The 17,124-nt window shown below is 37.8% G+C and overlaps 1 protein-coding gene across 32 annotated transcripts in view; it reads left to right on the top strand.

The window, feature by feature from the left end:
* FAM13B (family with sequence similarity 13 member B) overlaps positions 1-17,124 on the top strand; it is a 117,624-nt gene that overhangs the window by 91,691 nt on the left and 8,809 nt on the right. For 17 of the 32 annotated variants that reach the window (XM_078359895.1, XM_078359816.1, XM_017967858.4 and 14 more), the window contains 8 exons: positions 1,167-1,231; positions 3,403-3,451; positions 3,857-4,004; positions 6,746-6,811; positions 8,864-9,074; positions 9,780-9,909; positions 10,532-10,613; positions 14,244-14,473. In XM_078359895.1, the coding sequence (XP_078216021.1) occupies positions 1,167-1,231; positions 3,403-3,451; positions 3,857-4,004; positions 6,746-6,811; positions 8,864-9,074; positions 9,780-9,909; positions 10,532-10,613; positions 14,244-14,473 (981 nt within the window). The remainder of the gene's footprint in view (positions 1-1,166; positions 1,232-3,402; positions 3,452-3,856; positions 4,005-6,745; positions 6,812-8,863; positions 9,075-9,779; positions 9,910-10,531; positions 10,614-14,243; positions 14,474-17,124) is intronic. The other 15 variants (XM_035292117.3, XM_078359922.1, XM_078359888.1 and 12 more) reach the window with 1 other exon arrangement.

Genomic DNA, 17,124 nt, shown 5'->3' with positions numbered 1-17,124 from the left:
TACCTGTTCTAGATCTAAAGGTTGCCGAAGCCTGATTTCTGTATCATTGTTTCTCACACTTTGGTTCTCAGGGACTCATTTGTACTCTTAAAAACATTGAAGATCCCAAAGAGCTTTGTTTACAGGATTTACCATATTAGGATTTAAAACTGAGAAATTTAAAAAATATTAACTTACTTAAACATAAATTCATTTATGGTAACATAAATAAGGTTGCTGTTTTCCGTAATAGACAACCATTTTCATAAAATTTTTTTAGTTTGAGGAATGGCATTGTTTTATAGAAAGAAATATTGTTGATACCTGTTTGACTTAAGACAGCTGGATTCTTGTAACTTGCTTCTGCATTTTTTAATTTAATTTTATTTTTGCTTCTGCATTTAGTCTGTTACTGTTACATTGTTTTTGTTGAAGCCTATGGGACAGCCTCACAGAGAAGTGTAGTTTGAAAAGGGACTAGTATCTTAATAGCTTTTTTGCAGTCTTATGGACCTTTCATGCTAAACAAAACTGAACAAGTGGTACTTTCTAAAGAAGAATCGGAGAGTCTAGGAAGTATCAAAACCTTTTGTTGATTTGAGAGGTGATCGTCGAAAACACCAAAAGTTCATGTATTTTGTAGTAATTCTCTGGGTATTTGTATTAGACTTGGTAGGTTTTTAATTTGGGGGAAATAGGGATGAGATGGTGTCACTAAGCTCATTGGAAAATGGGAAAGTTTTCTCATGTGGAGACTTTCTTTGTGGAAAATAGTTATTACTTCAAATATACAAAGTCCTCCATAACTCTTATTTTACCTACAAGAAGTTGCCAAACTTGTGTGTTTGTGGCTGAGGAGAAATAAGGCAAGCAGCAGTTGGCAAGCAGGATCAGAAGACCATCATTTTGGAGGAGAGAATTCTAAGGAAAAAGGATAGTAGTGATGATACCTAATAGAGTAGAAAGAAATGCAGAGTACCTGCCATACTTCAGATGACTTAGGTTTTGAGGGAAGATAAATTACTCTCTGTAAAAAGAGATCTAAGTCCTATAGACTGTTATAAATGATAGCTAATGAGGGGTGTTTGACTAACATATATTCTAATATCCTAATTTAGATTGGCAACTTCCTCTCTTATCTGTGTATTGGGAGCTCCATTAATACATGGTGGTGTTCTTTTTGTCAGTCTGTAGGCATATTGTTAGAGCCATGCAGTGACCATGGTGATAGTGAAGATGGCTGTCCTGAGAGGTAAGCATTTTTTCTTGTTGTTGCTAATTAATCATTTTGAGAATTGGAGCTCTTCACAGATTTCTAAGGTGAATTTTTAAGATGATTATCCATTATAAATATATAGTTTAGGTAATCTTAAACCGGCTTCTTGTTTTAATGGTAGGCATAAAGGATATTAAATATAAATATTTGGATTTATACAGGTTCAGACAGACAGTAGTTATAACTTGGAAAACATTCAGAGGGAAAAACACATAGCCTTTTTGCTTAAACCTTTCAGTTGATTTTAGAACAATTGGGAATTTACTGATACTCTGAGTATATTCATCAGTGAGTTAATTCATGGTCTTAGAACTGTGTATAGTAACTGAAAGATACTGTATTTGTTTCAACAAATATGTGTAGAATGTTTTTCTTCCTCTTTGAATTTATCCTTGATATGTCTCAGTACACTCCTAGGCAGTTGGTGCTTTTTTACACTTTGACTGGCTATAATGGTAGAGAAATACTGGAGGCAACAAGTATTTCGACTAAATGTAGAGTCTCAATAGATAGTCTCTTTGAGTAGAAGCTTTCTAGAATGTTTTAAGTCACAAAGTAAGATTTGGGTTCTTGTTACCCTTTGCATCAGTCTTCAAGATGCTGCCAAAAAGTAGAGTATAACTTTTTAGGAAGATGATTTGCGATTCTGAAAACACTTCAGTAATGAAGTTGCAGGCTAGATTGTAAATATTGAGAGATCCCAGACAGCATACTAATTTGCTGACAGCCTGTTGGCCAGGATGTATTTGTATTAATTTCATTGTTTCTTTTAATTATAAGTAGGAAGCCAGTTCTTAAAGGGTAAGTAAATTCTTTGGAGCCATGTCTCTGAAGCTTCTCCATACTCTGAAGGTCCACAGATTTCCTGGTTACAGCAGTTCCTTGTGCTTCCTCTTAGGAAGCAGGAATCATCCTCTTCCAGCCTAGCGAGTACTGGAGCTATTGGCTGAAGATACAGGATTAATGGCATTAACAGGCACCCCCACAATGATAACATCTGGATTTGGTAGAACACTTAGGACCCATATAGTGAGGACTCTTCTGTTTTGTTGTTGTTGTTGTTGTTGTTTTTGGAAAAAGCTCTTTCCTTTTCAATTTCAACTTTGTATAGGTTTGCAAACTTGTTATTAGATCCAAAGAGTACCTTGGTTACATGGATTACATTTTGTATGTTTAATATCATGTTTCTCAAATTTAGGTGATTAGGTCTTCTAGGCCACTTAAGTAGTATTTACTCATCCTACCATTTGCTCCTACTCTAAGCAAAGGAATGCCTTTAAACTTATCAGAGCATTGAGTTCATTTCTTCTGCTCAGCAAAAATAAGGTAATTATCTATATGAGAAAATGACTTGCCATATTTAGATCAAGACATGTCTCCTGAGTGCATACTCTGTTATGGCCAGTTAGAAGTTACATCTTGATGTGTCATTGTAAATTGCCACAGTGCCTTTGAGGAAAAGAACTTTTCCGTAGTAGACATATTAATGATCTATTGTATAATAGCAGGTGCTCTGTTGACTGGAAAATTGGTATGGATTATTTGTAACAGCTTGCTGTAACGCTTGTTCTAAATAAGGGTTAGTTTTTTGGAGGAAATAAAAGGTGAACTGAAATTTTTTTTAAATTTCCCTTTAGAATGTTTTGAGGAGGAAAAGGTTTGGAAGTAGTAACCTTCTTTGATTGGAAGTAGCAACCTTGTGATAGAAAACAGATTTAAAGTAAAAGACAGTGATACCTTCTTAAAAAGTCTTTAGAAGTCTCAAGAGTGGAGAGAATAGAGCTGTTTATTTGGTTAAAACATTTATATAAAATCTTTGTATACATTCATCCTTTTGTGTTTCTATTTACTGTGGATTTCAGTTTTCATTTTATAAAAGTTTTTCTTTTTTGCTGTGGTGTGTGGAGTGGAATAGGGAACAATTACTTGATTTTTCTAAACCCAAAGTGATTCTGTGGATCTTTTCAGTATTGTGTGGTTTTTCAGATACAGGGCTCCAAAGAATGGGCATATGTCCAGTTGTCATTTTCTCTTCATATGTAGTAAATGCTAACTGTGTTGTGGAGAAGAGGAATCTAGGTAAGAAATATATAATGATAATAGCCTTTTTATTCTTAATATACTAACAACTTTACTTGTATTTTTAGGGAAGAATATTTGTTATTTGACAGTGATAAATTGTCACACTTGATTCTGGTAAGAACTATTTTTTATCTTAGTCTTTAAAAACTTACCTAGGTTTAAACTGTCTGTTATGTCTGGTCTTTAACTTGGGTTAGCTAGGTTTAAATATTTAAATGTAAATACTCCTATCAAATAGTTTACAGTTAAACAGCAACTTACTTTGCCACTTTTGGTCACAAGAAACGTGGTTACGAAAACACTTTGCTGAATTTGGCATCCAAACTTATCATCCGATGAGACATACTATAAAACTGCATTTTTCTATTTGAAAATAGTTTGCACAGTGGGAGTGGGACAGTTGGCTATATAGGCACAGTAAACCAGTGAAGACTACACATGGATATGTGCTGGATATCTTTAAGCTGGGCGTGAAAAAATTCCGTAGTTGTGAAATGTATTCTTTATTTTAAAATACAGGATTCTAGTAGCAAGATATGTGATTTGAATGCCAACACTGAAACAGAAGTACCAGGAGGTCAAAGTGTTGGTGTTCAAGGGGAAGCAGCATGTGTCCATATTCCACATTTAGATCTGAAGAATGTTTCTGATGGTGATAAATGGGAAGGTAATTTTACCCACACACATTGTTTTCCTGATAATGTTATTTGTAACTGAAATTACCCTAAGCAATGATAAGAGTACAACCCTTTTCTGGATAACTTTATTCATCTTGATCTTCTGTTCTCCCTTTCTTATTAGATGAGCAAGTGGGTATTTTTAGTGAAACACACTGAGATTATGGGGCAGCATCTCATATGAACTAGAACTAGAATTTCTTATCTGATCCATCAGCAGCTTTGAAAATGGATGTTATAACTGATTTTTTAAAAAAGTCACCCAGCCTACGTTTTTGCTAATAGTTAAAGTCAGGTGCTATCTCCCAGTCTTTGAAAGCCCAGTATGTTAAGGCATAGGGATCTCACCAATTTAAACAGAGTGTGTATAATTACCTTGCCATTAGAATGATCAGTAATACTTTTTTGAAAAATGACCTTCAAGGGTACTTCTAAACAAATATTGTACCATATTCCTATATTTCTGTCTTAGGTTATGAAGGTATGGTGCAGGGGATGCTAAAAATTTGCACAAAGGAGAGAAGTTAAAAATTAACAAGCAAACAACATGGGTGTATGCATTTCTCAAAAGTCAGCAGATGCATAGATTTTTGTGTTTCTTTGTATATAAAGTTTTCTTTTTACTTCAAGAGAATCAAAAACTGTGAACAAATAGTGAACTTCAGTGGATGATTTGCATGCTGGAGTGTTTATGGGGAAATTTATTGGTACCTGAAATTTACTCTGAAATCCTTGAAAAAAACAAGATGGTTAATGTGATGGATAAATGTTATAAAGCAAGTATAGTAGAATGTTAATGGTAGATTGTGATTGGTATATGGATATACAATGTAAAGTTCTTTCAATTTTGCTATTTGTAAACTTTCAAATAAAATGTTGAATGGGGGTGGGAAACAAGCAATAAATTTGGATCTAGGAGTTCTTCTGGATCATACACCTTGGTAAAGAGACAATGAGATAACTCAAGAATCTTAGGCAGAGCTGCATATTCATTCACTTGGATGAAGATCCCTGGGTTGTCTCACCTTTGGCAAGTTATCTGTTGACATATGCTGGCAATAACAGGAATTGTAATGCCAGTGCCATGGACTCCTTTTGGCACTCTAAGTGTACTCACCTGATTGCAAATGGAGTGTGTGTGTGGTTTTTTTTTTTTTTTTTTTTTTTAGGACCCCCCCCCAACCAAGGCATTGTTTGTGCCAATTTTTATTGCTGTCTCCTCCCCAGCCTCCTTTTTATATAGGTCTAGATGTTTGGCATCCCCAGTCACATACCTGTTTTAACTTAGACTAAATTAGGAAGTTGTCTTTCATTTGCTTTGTTTGGGTTATTCAGGACACTTAGAGTTTATGAAGATGCTTTTCCCAGTGTTAGGGGATTTGTTAGCATACTGGTGGCAGTTGGAGATTAATGTTCTTTTTTGTTATTTACTATGGCTAAAACAAAAGGAGTGGTGGTTGACAGACCATCCCTTAAAGCCTTGCTAGGAAGTGAGTCTTCAAAAGAAGCAGCTGGGATTCTGATAAAGCACTTTTGTTTCTTCCTGTTAGAAGATGCAGATAATTAGTTCTTTATGATCTTTGGCCTGGGAGTCCTGATTAAATTTTAAGCATAGAAGAGCAGTTGTTTTCATTGTCTGAAGAGAATGGACATTCTCTGTCTAGCTTCAGTGTTCTTGAGTCTCCCCCAAAGAGAACCGGATACAGACTATCTTTTTTTCCGTGTCAGAATCCAGCACCTATACCTTGGTATAGATAAAGGAGGTAACCTCTAGGCTACTGATGCCTGATTTTCAATGCCTGAGTTGCCCTGGCTCAACAGCCTTAACAAGTCTGTGAAGGTCTCCTTCTTGTTCTTCCACAAATAGGGGTTCCTGACTTTCAGATAGCCAATGGTTAGAGACACCTGAGTGAACTTCCCAGCCATGAACTGTGCATGTGCTTGGTAGAGTGGCTGTTAGTAGACCATGTTGTTCCTTCCAACTTTGTCACTAATGCAAACATTGATTTTCCACAATTAGGAGTTTAGGATATTCTAAATGAAAAAGTCTTATTTACTTAAGAAACAACCTACTTTAGACCCTGGATACCTTGGAATCACAGATATGCTTTGTTTGATGTGACCCTGTAGAGAAGTGGGATGATTCCAAATAGAGGCCTATGTCACTATTCCTAAGTATATGGTTTCTGTTTTGTTTTTTTCCCTTAAAGGAGGAGCAAAATAGTCAGCAGAATGCAGTAGGTAGCAAGCAGGTAGCACATGACTGTCACCAGTATGAATCTGTAGCAGCTGTTCACAAACTTTTGACTTTCAATGGAAGTGGATACCATCGTCACATTCTCTCCTGCTATCTCTGGAATGAAATGCAGTAGGATTTTTTCAAAGAGCAAACTAAGGGAGATTTTTTTCTTTAAAATCATTTATACCGAAAAGCTTCAAACAGAACCTGCTTAAGAATTTCCATTTCTTCAGTTTTATGTTTGGGTAAAATAGCACTACTTTGAGTTTTTTCCCCCTTTTTTGCATTGCTTACTGAAATGCAAATGTTATGTTTGTATTTGTTAAAATCTAGTTAGTGGTAATTTCTTTTAATAAGGTTTTTGAGCAGAATGCCTAACTGGTTTTAGGGAAATGTTTTTGGTATCTTTGGCTTTGTGTTATGTGTATGGTTTGTTCTGACTGTGCCGTGTGTTCACTTTAGTATTTTTTGCCATTTTTTCCATTTTATTAGCGTCATGCCTTATCACTTTTCCCCTCATTGATTTCAAAACAATGCATCTGCAGAGAGATGGGGAGGGTAAGTATGGTTCACCATAGTTTAGTTTTTTTGCCTTTTTATGGTTCACTTTGTTTGTCTCTTTATTAAGCCCTTCTCCTGCTGTCCCCATATCTTAGGAAAACTGTTCTGGGTTAAAAGTGAATCCAGAAGAACTTGTTGTTACTTCTGTCTTTTCTTAAAATAGGACATTGCTCATAAAATGTTTACTACCGTTACTTATTTTCTGGGACACAGGTACAAGGGTTGCTTTGAAAATCACTTTATTGTTGGGTTTATTGTGGGATTGCACGCTTTGTACTCAGTTTTAATTATCAAATTGATCTGGACTTCAAAAACAAACTAAATTATGTTCTTATTATTTTGAAAGGAAAGGTAATGCTTTAAATGGCTAATGCATAAAGTTAAACTAAATTATTAAAACTGCGCTCTTAGCTATTGTGTGAGGAAAAATAAAATAAAATATCACTCTTGAATTTTGACACTGTCAAGCCATCTTTGTATTCATTTTTGCTATTGCTAATAGCCATAACATCAATTTTTTAAATTGTAGTCATTAAAAAAACCTGCTGGATGTGGTGGCTCACACCTGTAATCCTAGCACTTTGGGAGTCTGAGGTGGGTGGATCACTTGAGGTCAGGAGTTTGTAACCAGCCTGGCCAACACGGTGAAACCCCATCCCAACTAAAAATGCAAATATTAGCCAAGTATGGTAGTGAGTGCCTGTAATCCCAGCCACTCAGGAAGCTGAGGCAGGAGAATCACTTGAACCCAGGAGGCAGAGGTTGCAGTGGGTCAAGATAGTGCCACTGCACTCCAGCATGGGTGACAGAGCAAGACTCTGTCTCAAAAAAAAAAAGAAAAGAAAAAAGAACAAAAGACAGTTAATGTGTAGATGGGAATTTTTTTCCCCCTCCTGTACTTAATTTTGTATTTGGAGTATATTTGTGGATTGTGTGTATGATCTGTATGTGTTCTGTATGTAACCAAACATTATATTTGCAAAGACACCGAATGTATTAACATAGCTTTCATTTGAGAGCATACAAGATAACTGCAGTAAGGTAAATGTGCTTAAGAAGCCCTAGTGCTGTTAAGTTTTGTCTTAGTAATACTTTTAGGTATTACTGAAATACATATCATACAAAGGAATCCTGTAACAGAAGATAACCGCCACAGTTTAATATTAGAAGCCAGGTGCTGTCAGGTGAATTAGCTCCACCTTTGGGGATGTTAGAATTCTTCCAGAGTCAGAGAGCTCCACTTGGTGAGTGTTCTGTGTAACATGGGGAACAGCTCCCACTTTTTCTTAACATAGCTATTTGACAGTGAGTGATAGGTCATACACCTGGTATCATTTGGTTTTTAAGTTAAATTTCTAAGAAGCTGTTTCTAGTTTTCTTCCCCTACTTGAAATGTAACATTTATAAATAAAACATCTTTAGACAAGTTCAGAATTATATTAAGTAACATCTTTAGAATTAAAGAGCTTGACAGTGTCCTTTCTTGCTTTGCCACTGGGTTCAGAATTTAAATTTATATGAAAATAGAACTCTGAGGTGGGCACTGTGGCTCATGCCTGTAATCCCAGCTCTTTGGGAGGCCAAGATGGGAGGATCGCTTGAGCCTGGGAGTTCAAGACCAGCCTGGCCAACATAGTGAGACCTCAGCTCTAACAACAACAAAAAAAGAAAATTAGTCAAGTGTAGTAGCAAGTGCTACTAAGTCCCAGCTACTTGGGAGGCTGAGGTGGAAGGATTACTTGACCCTAGAAGGTCAAGGCTGCAGTGAGCCATCATGATACTCAACTCCAGCCTGGGCAGCAGAGCAAAACCTCATCTAAAAAAATCCAGAATTCTGGGCTAAAAATTGAAGCTTGAATAATTTTAAACTGTAGTAGGCTTTGCGGAGATCCTAGTATCTCTTGTTTTTAAATAAGTATATATATATATTATTATATGAACCACTACATAATGATATGATTTAAGGAACACATAGCTGGTATTTTATGACTTTTCTTCCCATGTGGAATCAAGAGATCCATGGTATTATTCTTTGTGTTTGTTTTATAGAGCCATTTCCTGCTTTTAAGTCTTGGCAGGAGGACTCTGAGTCTGGAGAAGCTCAGCTGTCTCCACAAGCTGGAAGAATGAATCATCACCCCTTGGAAGAGGACTGTCCTCCAGTATTATCACACCGCAGTTTAGATTTTGGGCAAAGCCAGCGTTTTCTGCATGATCCAGAAAAGTTGGATTCCTCATCTAAAGCACTATCTTTTACTAGGTATATGATTTTTATGTACTTACAAGAGGCAATTCCTGTTATATACCCAAGTCTTTTGAGAGATTTAGTCTTCCTGCCTGGGCAACAAGAGCGAAACTCTGTCTCAAAAAAAGAAGATTTAGTTTTCTAAACCTAGAATTCAAGAGCTTTCTCCCTCATTTTATGGAACACATTTTTATAACTTTTTTTTTTTTTTTTACCCTACTGAGTTCATTGAGGTGTAGTGTTCGAAGTTTGCTCTCAAATAGACATTTTTCTCATGGTGTATTCATATATTTATGTTTTCATCGTGGAAATACAGAGCTCTGTAAAGGAAGCAGCAAGTGGTGCCGAGCAGGTCCTAATCTTTTTTTTTTTTTTTTTTTTTTAAATCAAAGCCTTTAATGGATCTGAATGTCAAAAACTTTGCTATGAGGTTTGAACAGTTACAAGAGTGCTGAGCTGCTAGGTATCTTTGTTTCTTTTCTGCTTTTGTCCAAGCCAGTTTTAAATGATTCCAAACTGTTTTAATTACCACTTGATTTATTTAAATTTGTGGTCTATAACACTACAGTGTTTCTTTATACTACCTGTCCTTTAGTGTTAGGGATTATTTTTACCTTAAAGATATACTTATTGGTAATAGTATTATGTCAGGGCAATAAGAGATACAGTGTTGGTACTTGAAAATTTAACTTACAGTGTTGGCTTTATGTTTTAATTCAGAATTCGAAGATCATCCTTTAGTTCAAAAGAAGAAAAGAGAGACGACAGAACACCTTATCAGTTGGTCAAGAAACTTCAGAAAAAAATTAGGCAATTTGAGGAACAGTTTGAAAGGGAAAGAAATAGTAAGGTAAGTTTGTAACATTGCCCTTAGTGAGCGAAATCTAATATTAGAACTGAGAGGAGGATTTTTCGAGAGCATTAGTTTAGATCTGTGTGAGAAAGGTGACAAATCTGAGATGCCCAGAGGAATAGTGATTATGTAGATCTGAAACTATGTAACTCAGCCTCCTGACTTCCAGGCCAGTATTCGTGCCATTTGCACCATGGCATCTTTATATTTCCATTGGCAAAACAGCTTTTCGAATTTTTAAAGCAAGTGCTTTACATCGACAAATCATGTTACTGGTATTACTGCTTTATCAAAAACCACAAGTACCAAGTGGGGTGGAGAGGGAGTTTAGGAGGGATGAAATGGGGGAGGGAAAGAGAGTTTTATTAATTAGAGCATGTGAAGTGAACGAGTCCTGGTACTTGGAGTCAGAAGACCCATATTCAAATACGGCTTCTGCCGGTTACTAGACCCTGCCCTGGGAGAACTTGACTTAATATCCTGCCCTATTTAATTAAAATAAGATGAAATAAGAACTGAGCAGTCTTTTCTGTGGCAACTGTAAAATATTATTTGGATATAAATTAACATAACTATTGTTTATCACAAGTGTCAGTGATTCTGCTCTATAATTTTTCAGCCCTCCTACAGTGATATTGCTGCCAATCCAAAGGTATTAAAATGGATGACAGAGCTTACAAAACTGCGGAAGCAAATTAAAGGTATATTATGTGCCATTTTGTAAAAAATTCTTTATATTGATATCTAAGAATTACAATGAAAACTTTTGATAATTTTAAATCTTAAGCAGTTTGACAAAAATAAAAGTTACCTTTTTTCCTTTTATTAGGGTCAAAATTGCATACCGTAATACTGTTATAGTATAGTACTATGGTTCTGTATTATATTTTAAATGTCTTTATTGTGTTTTTATTAGTAATATCTTTTTGAAAGATACCTGAGATTGTATATTTGTAAATGAACTGATGTTTATAAAGTTTATCTGAAATACATTTCAAATATTAAGCAGCCTTGAGTTTTGGTGGATATTTCACCAAGATTTTTTGGTAGGTATTTTCATCTAAGACTAAGAATGTCTTATCACAGTGACTCGTTTATACCACAAAGACTAAATTGTAACTCTTGAATGATAAACTAGGCCTTGCATTTCTGGGTATCAACCCAGTATAGTAATTGTTGAAGTATTTTTACTTTGTAGATGCTTAGTAAGTATACGTTTTAATAATTACTACTTTGTCTGTGCCAAATATGGGTTTATTATCTAGAGCATCACTTTGGTTTATTCACTTAAATTTACTCAGTAAAGCTGTGTTGTTTTGTTTTGTTCTGAGACAGAGGTTGCCCAGGCTGGAGTTCAGTGACGCCATCTCAGCTCACTGCAACTTCTGCCTCCTGGGTTCAAGTGATTCTTGTGCCTCAGCCTCCCAAGTAGCTGGGATTACAGGGGCATGCCACCAAGCCCAGATAATTTTTGCAATTTTAGTAGAGATGGGGTTTTGCCATGTTGCCCAGGCTGGTCTCAAAACTCACAGCCTCAAGTGATCCACCCGTTGTTTTGGCCTCCCAAAGTGCTGGGATTACAGGTGTAGGCCACCACACCTAGCCTATAAAAATAAAAAAATATTTTTTATTTTTTTGAGACAGAATCTTGCTCTGTCACCAAGGCTGGAGTGTGGTAGTATGGTCATGGCTCACTGCAGCCTTGAACTGGTGGGCTCGAGTGATCCTCCCGCCTCAGCCTCCAGAGTGTAGCTAGGACTACAGGCATGCACTGCAACACCCAGGTAATTTTTTAAAATTTTGCATAGAGTTGGGGCCTTGCTTTGTTGCCTGGATTGGTCTCAGACTTCTGGCCTGAGTGATTCTCCCACCTCGGTCTTGCAAAGTGTTGGGATTATAAATATGAGCCACTGGGCCAGGCCCAGTAAAGTTTTTAGTATTTCTGAAGTACTAAGTACTTTGTAGGCAACTAGGGATATAACAGTGAACAAGACAGACACAGTCCCTACTGTTACGGAGTGTATATTCTTGGGGTTAAGATAACATCTCTCACTCTCTCTCTCTCTTTCTCTCTTTTGAGATAGGGTTTGACTATCTCAGTGCAGTGGCAGTGGCACAATCTTAGCTTATTGCAATTTCTGCCTCCTGGGCTGAATAGCTGTCTGGCTAATTTTTTTGTAATTTTAGTAGAGATGGTGTATCACCATGTTGTCCAGGCTGGTCTCAAACTCTGGCTCAAACAATATGTCTGCCTTGGCCTCCCACAGTGTTGGGATCATAGGCATGAGCCACCATGCCCGGCTAAGATAATCTCTCTTAACTTCTCTTTAGAATATTCTTAATTTTCTCCTACACTTCTGTTAAAGATTTCCATGTTTAATGCCAGTTTCCAGTCATCAGTGAAAATTATTACCTTGATTGTATTAGTAATTGATACCATTAAATTGTCTAGCATTGGCCTCCTAATTTCCCACTTTCTTTCACTTTTACTGCCCATCTGCTGCGTGGTAGCCAGAATTATCTTTAAAAAAATCATGTTAGTCTGGGTCCCAGCTACTCTGGAGGCCAAGGCAGGAGGACCACTTAGGCCCAGGAGATCAAGGCTACAGTGAGCCATATTTGTGCCATTGCACTCTAGCCAGGGTGGCAGGGCAAGACCTTGTCTGGGAAAGAAAAACAAATAAAAAGTCCTGTTACTCTTGTTTTCAAGCCCTTAAGTGGGCTTCCACCCAGAATAAAGTCAAAACTCCTTACTTCGGCTTTCAAGGCCTTGCACACTCTGCCCTTGGCCAATTTGATCACTTTCATATCTCTTTTGTGTTCCTCAAACTTGCCAAGCTTTAGAACCTCCTCGTTGGCTGTTGTCTCACTGGGGACAAATGCCCTTCTACTAAATCTTCTGTGCTAGGAGAACTCCTTATTCCATATTTTACCAGGATGATACTATTCAGAGAGGTCTCTTTTGTCAGTCCCATCCAATGTAGTTGTTCTTCCACAAATTATATTCCTTTTAGCACTGTGACTCCATCCTGTTTTATCTTACTTATAGATCGTAGCATTTTTTAAAGTTATTTTACTAATCTGAGTACTTGGTTATTGTTTTTCCTTCCCTGAATATATGCTCCACAAGAACAGGGACCATGTCTGTTTTGTTTTCCTCTGTATCTCCTATGTTACTCACCAGAGTATTTTATTCTATGATATGCTCTCTAAGGATATAAAAATAATAGCTTGCTCTCTCTTTTTTCTTATTGTTCTTTTGAGATAGAGTCTCACTCTGTTGCCCAGGCTGGATTGCAGTGGGCAAACCAAGAGGTTTACTGCAGCCTGAGCCTCCCACGCTCAATGTGGTCTCCCCACCCCAGCCTCCCAAGTAGCTGGGACTTACAGGCAGGCATTTGCCACCGTGCTAAATTATTTTATTTATTTATTTTTTGAGACAGAATGACAGGAATGTCACCCAGGCTGGAGTGTATTCCCATGATGTTGGCTCACTGCAGCCTCCGCCTCCTGGGTTCAAGTGATTCTCCTGCCTTGTACTACCCAAGTAACTGGGATTACAGGCGTGTGCCACCACACCTGACTAACTTTTGTACTTTTGTTAGGGATGGTGTTTCGCCATGTGGGCCAGGCTAATCTCAAACTCTTGACCTCAAGTGATACGCCCGCCTCAGGCTCCCAAAGTTCTGGGATTACCTGTGTGAGCCACCAGGCCCGGCTTCAGCTAATTTTAAAAAATTCTTTGTAGAGGCTGCGCACAGTGGCTCACACCTGTAATCCCAGCACTTTGGGAGGCTGAGGCGGGTGGATCATGAGGTCAGGAGATCGAGACCTTCTTGGCCAACATGGTGAAACCCATCTCGACTAAAAGTACAAAAAAATTAGCTGGGTGTAGTGGTGCACGCCTGTAGTCCCAGCTACTCAGGAGGCTGAGGCAGGAGAATTGCTTGAACCCAAGAGGCGGAGATTGCAATGAGCTGAGATCGCGCCACTACACTGCAGCCTGGGCAACAGTGCGAGACTCTGTCTCAAAAAAAAATTTTTTTTTTGTAGAGATGGGGTCTCATTCTGTTGTCCAGGCTAGTCTCAAACTCCTGGGCTCAAACAATCCTCCTTTCTTAGCCTCTCAAAGTTCAGGGATTACAGGTGTGAGTCTAGAGTAGCTGTCTTGCTGGTTTTTGCTTCTTAAATATTTTATTTGGGTTTGAAATTTCTGAGTCTGTGTGCTACTAATGTATACTTTGTTGTTGTGTATCTTGCTTATGCTTTGACCCAGTCACATTTTAGCTAAAACCAATTATTATTTATCTGTCTTTATTTCTGAAATGTAGATGCAAAACACAAAAGTTCTGATGGAGAATTTGTACCTCAGACACGTCCACGTAGTAACACTCTTCCAAAAAGCTTTGGCTCTTCTCTAGACCATGAAGATGAAGAGAATGAAGATGAGCCCAGGGTCATTCAGAAGGAGAAGAAACCAACTAAAGAAGCAACCCTTGAACTTATTCTTAAAAGACTGAAAGAAAAACGTATTGAAAGGTGTCTTCCAGAAGATATCAAGGTAATCTTGAGCTACGATTTTTGCCCAGATTAGCCTTCAGAATTCCTGAAACAAAATAATTACTATAGTAGGATAGAGATATCTAAGTAGTCTGATTTTCCTGAATCTGCTCACCAACTTTACAGATTCAAAAACATGCTTTAGTCAGCATAACAAAAGTACCATATACTTCAGGAATTGAGTCATAATAAAACTGAAAAACTAGAATGCTAATGAGTTCATTCATTTATGTTGGAGGCAGTTGGCAAGATGAGTGTGTAAAAGAACGTCAAACAAGTAGCTCATGCCTCTAATTCCAGCAGTTTCTGGGGTTGAGGCAGGAGCATTGCCTGAGTCTAGGAGTTTGAGACCAGCCTGAGTAACCAAGTGAGACCCTGTCTCTACAAATAAAATTTAAAAATTAGTGCACGTCGTGGTGTATACCTGTAGTCCAGTTAAACTTTGAAGGCTGAGGTGGGAGGATCACTGGAGCCTGGGAGGTTAGGACTGCAGTGAGCTGTGCCTCTAGCCTGGGTGACAGAGTGAGACCCTGTCTTAAAAAAATAAATAAAACATGAAACAACCTGAGTTTGAATCCTGTCCTGGTGTCTTAATAGCTATATCTATTGAGCTCCTAGCTTATGCCAGACATTGGCTAATTATATTTTATGCATTATGCCACTCAGTCCCTTCAACAGTCTTATAATGTATATGGATGTGATTATGTCCATTAATACTAACTTGATATGGTGGTTATGAGGATTAAATGAAAAATTTTTTTTTGAAGTGCCATTATTCTTTTCCAGTAAAGCCTATGCCTAGGGCAGTCCTGATCAAAGCACTTGGCAACCTAAGAATATATTAGATGAGATTTACTTGGAGAATAGAAAGAGGAGATGGTCTCAGGTGAACTTTTATCTAGGTAATAGGGAGTTCTGATGCAGAACTTGTATGTTGACAACACAGAGTACACCTCTCTCAAGATCCAAATATTGGAGTCTTTCTTTGCCTTCAACAGAGCTGAATTAGTCATTCTCATCACTTTCCCTCTTTTCTTTTGCTTAAAAAAAATTTTTTTTTTTTTGGCTGGTTGTGGTGGCTCATGCCTTTAATCCTAGCACTTTGGGAGGCTGAGGTGGGTGGATCAGCTGAGGTCAGGAGTTTGAGACCGGCCTGGCCAACATGGCAAAACCCCATCTCTACTAAAAATAACAGTTAGCCAGATGTGGTGGCACACTCCTGTAATCCCAGCTACTTGGGAGGCTGAGGCAGGAGAATTGCTTGAACCCAGGAGACGGCGGTTGTGGTGAGCCGCCTCATCTACTCCAGGCTGGGCGACAGAGCAAAATGTAGTCTCAAAAAAAATTTTTTTTTGTAGTAAATTTTGTGTGTGTATGTGGAAATCATAGCTCACTGTTTTGCCCAGGCTGGTCTTGAACTCATGGCCTTGAATACTAAGATTATAGGTGTGAACCACAATCCCAAGCCCTTTCTTTTAGTTTTAAGTTTTGTGTTAGAATAAATGTCCCCCGACCCCCTACAGCCTTATTCAAATGTATTATCCTTGGTTTAAGACTGATTCAAGCTTGAGTTTAAAGTCACAGTGTTTGACAGACTCTACTCAGCTATCCTCTACTGAATGTATATAATCTAAAGTTATTATAGCAAGATGTTATCCAGTGAATTTTTATCTTTAATTTTACTCTTGTGAGAAACCAGGGTGGTAGTAGTAGTAATGAGTCCTGGACATAAGTAGAGAGATTATTTGGTCTAGTGTTAAAGGATTTTTTTTTTTTTTTTTTTTTTTTTTTTGAGATGGAGTCTGGCTCTGTTGCCCAGGCTGATGTGCAGTGGCATGATCTTGGCTCACTGCAGCCTCTGCCTCCTGGGTTCAAGAGATTGTTCTGCCTCAGCCTCCCGAGTAGCTGGGATTACAGGCATCTACCACCACACCTGGCTAAGTTTTGTGTGTGTGTTTGTCTGTGTGTGTGTTTGTGTGTGTGTGTGTGTGTGTGTGTGTGTGTGTTTTAGTAGAGATGGGGTTTCACCATGTTGGCCAGGCTGGTCTTGAACTCCTGACCTTGTGATCTGCCTGCCTCGGCCTCCCAAAGTGCTGGGATTACAGGCGTGAGCCACCATGCCTGGCAAGGGTATTGTTTATACAAATTTTTTTGTAGAAAATTTTTTTTGTGGAAATCATGTTTTGCTGTGTTGCCCAGACTGGACTTGAACTCATGGCCTTAAGTGTTGAGATTGTAGGTGTGGATCACAACGCCAAGCCTTGAATACATGTTCAGGTGTTAATAGTTGATCTATAGAATGAAGAGGACAAATTTGTTTTAATTAATAGAATATGCAGAAGTTACCATATTTATTTGTCTGTGGAGTTTGTTTGTGAACAAATACATTTGGGAAGCATTGCCTACTCTACTAATTAGACTACTAAAAGCTGTGGGAAGAGTATTAGAGTGTAAAGAATGTGCCAACCCAAATGAGGGGAAACTGAGTTAATAGAGAAGTCTGAAGTCACAAATGGACATTGTTGAGCCTTTTCCAGGATCTTTCCACTATACTGCTTCCAGATTTTCTTAATCATTTAGAATTATTGTATTGTAAAACCTGTGTGTGTGTGTGTGTGTGCACATGCACATGCATGCCCACTCATCTTAATG

Source organism: Callithrix jacchus, chromosome 2 (genome assembly GCF_049354715.1).
Source record: "Callithrix jacchus isolate 240 chromosome 2, calJac240_pri, whole genome shotgun sequence".
In the NCBI taxonomy this organism is placed as follows: domain Eukaryota; kingdom Metazoa; phylum Chordata; class Mammalia; order Primates; family Cebidae; genus Callithrix; species Callithrix jacchus.
Note: the sequence above shows the minus strand (reverse complement) of the source record. Positions and strands in the feature narration are given on the sequence as shown.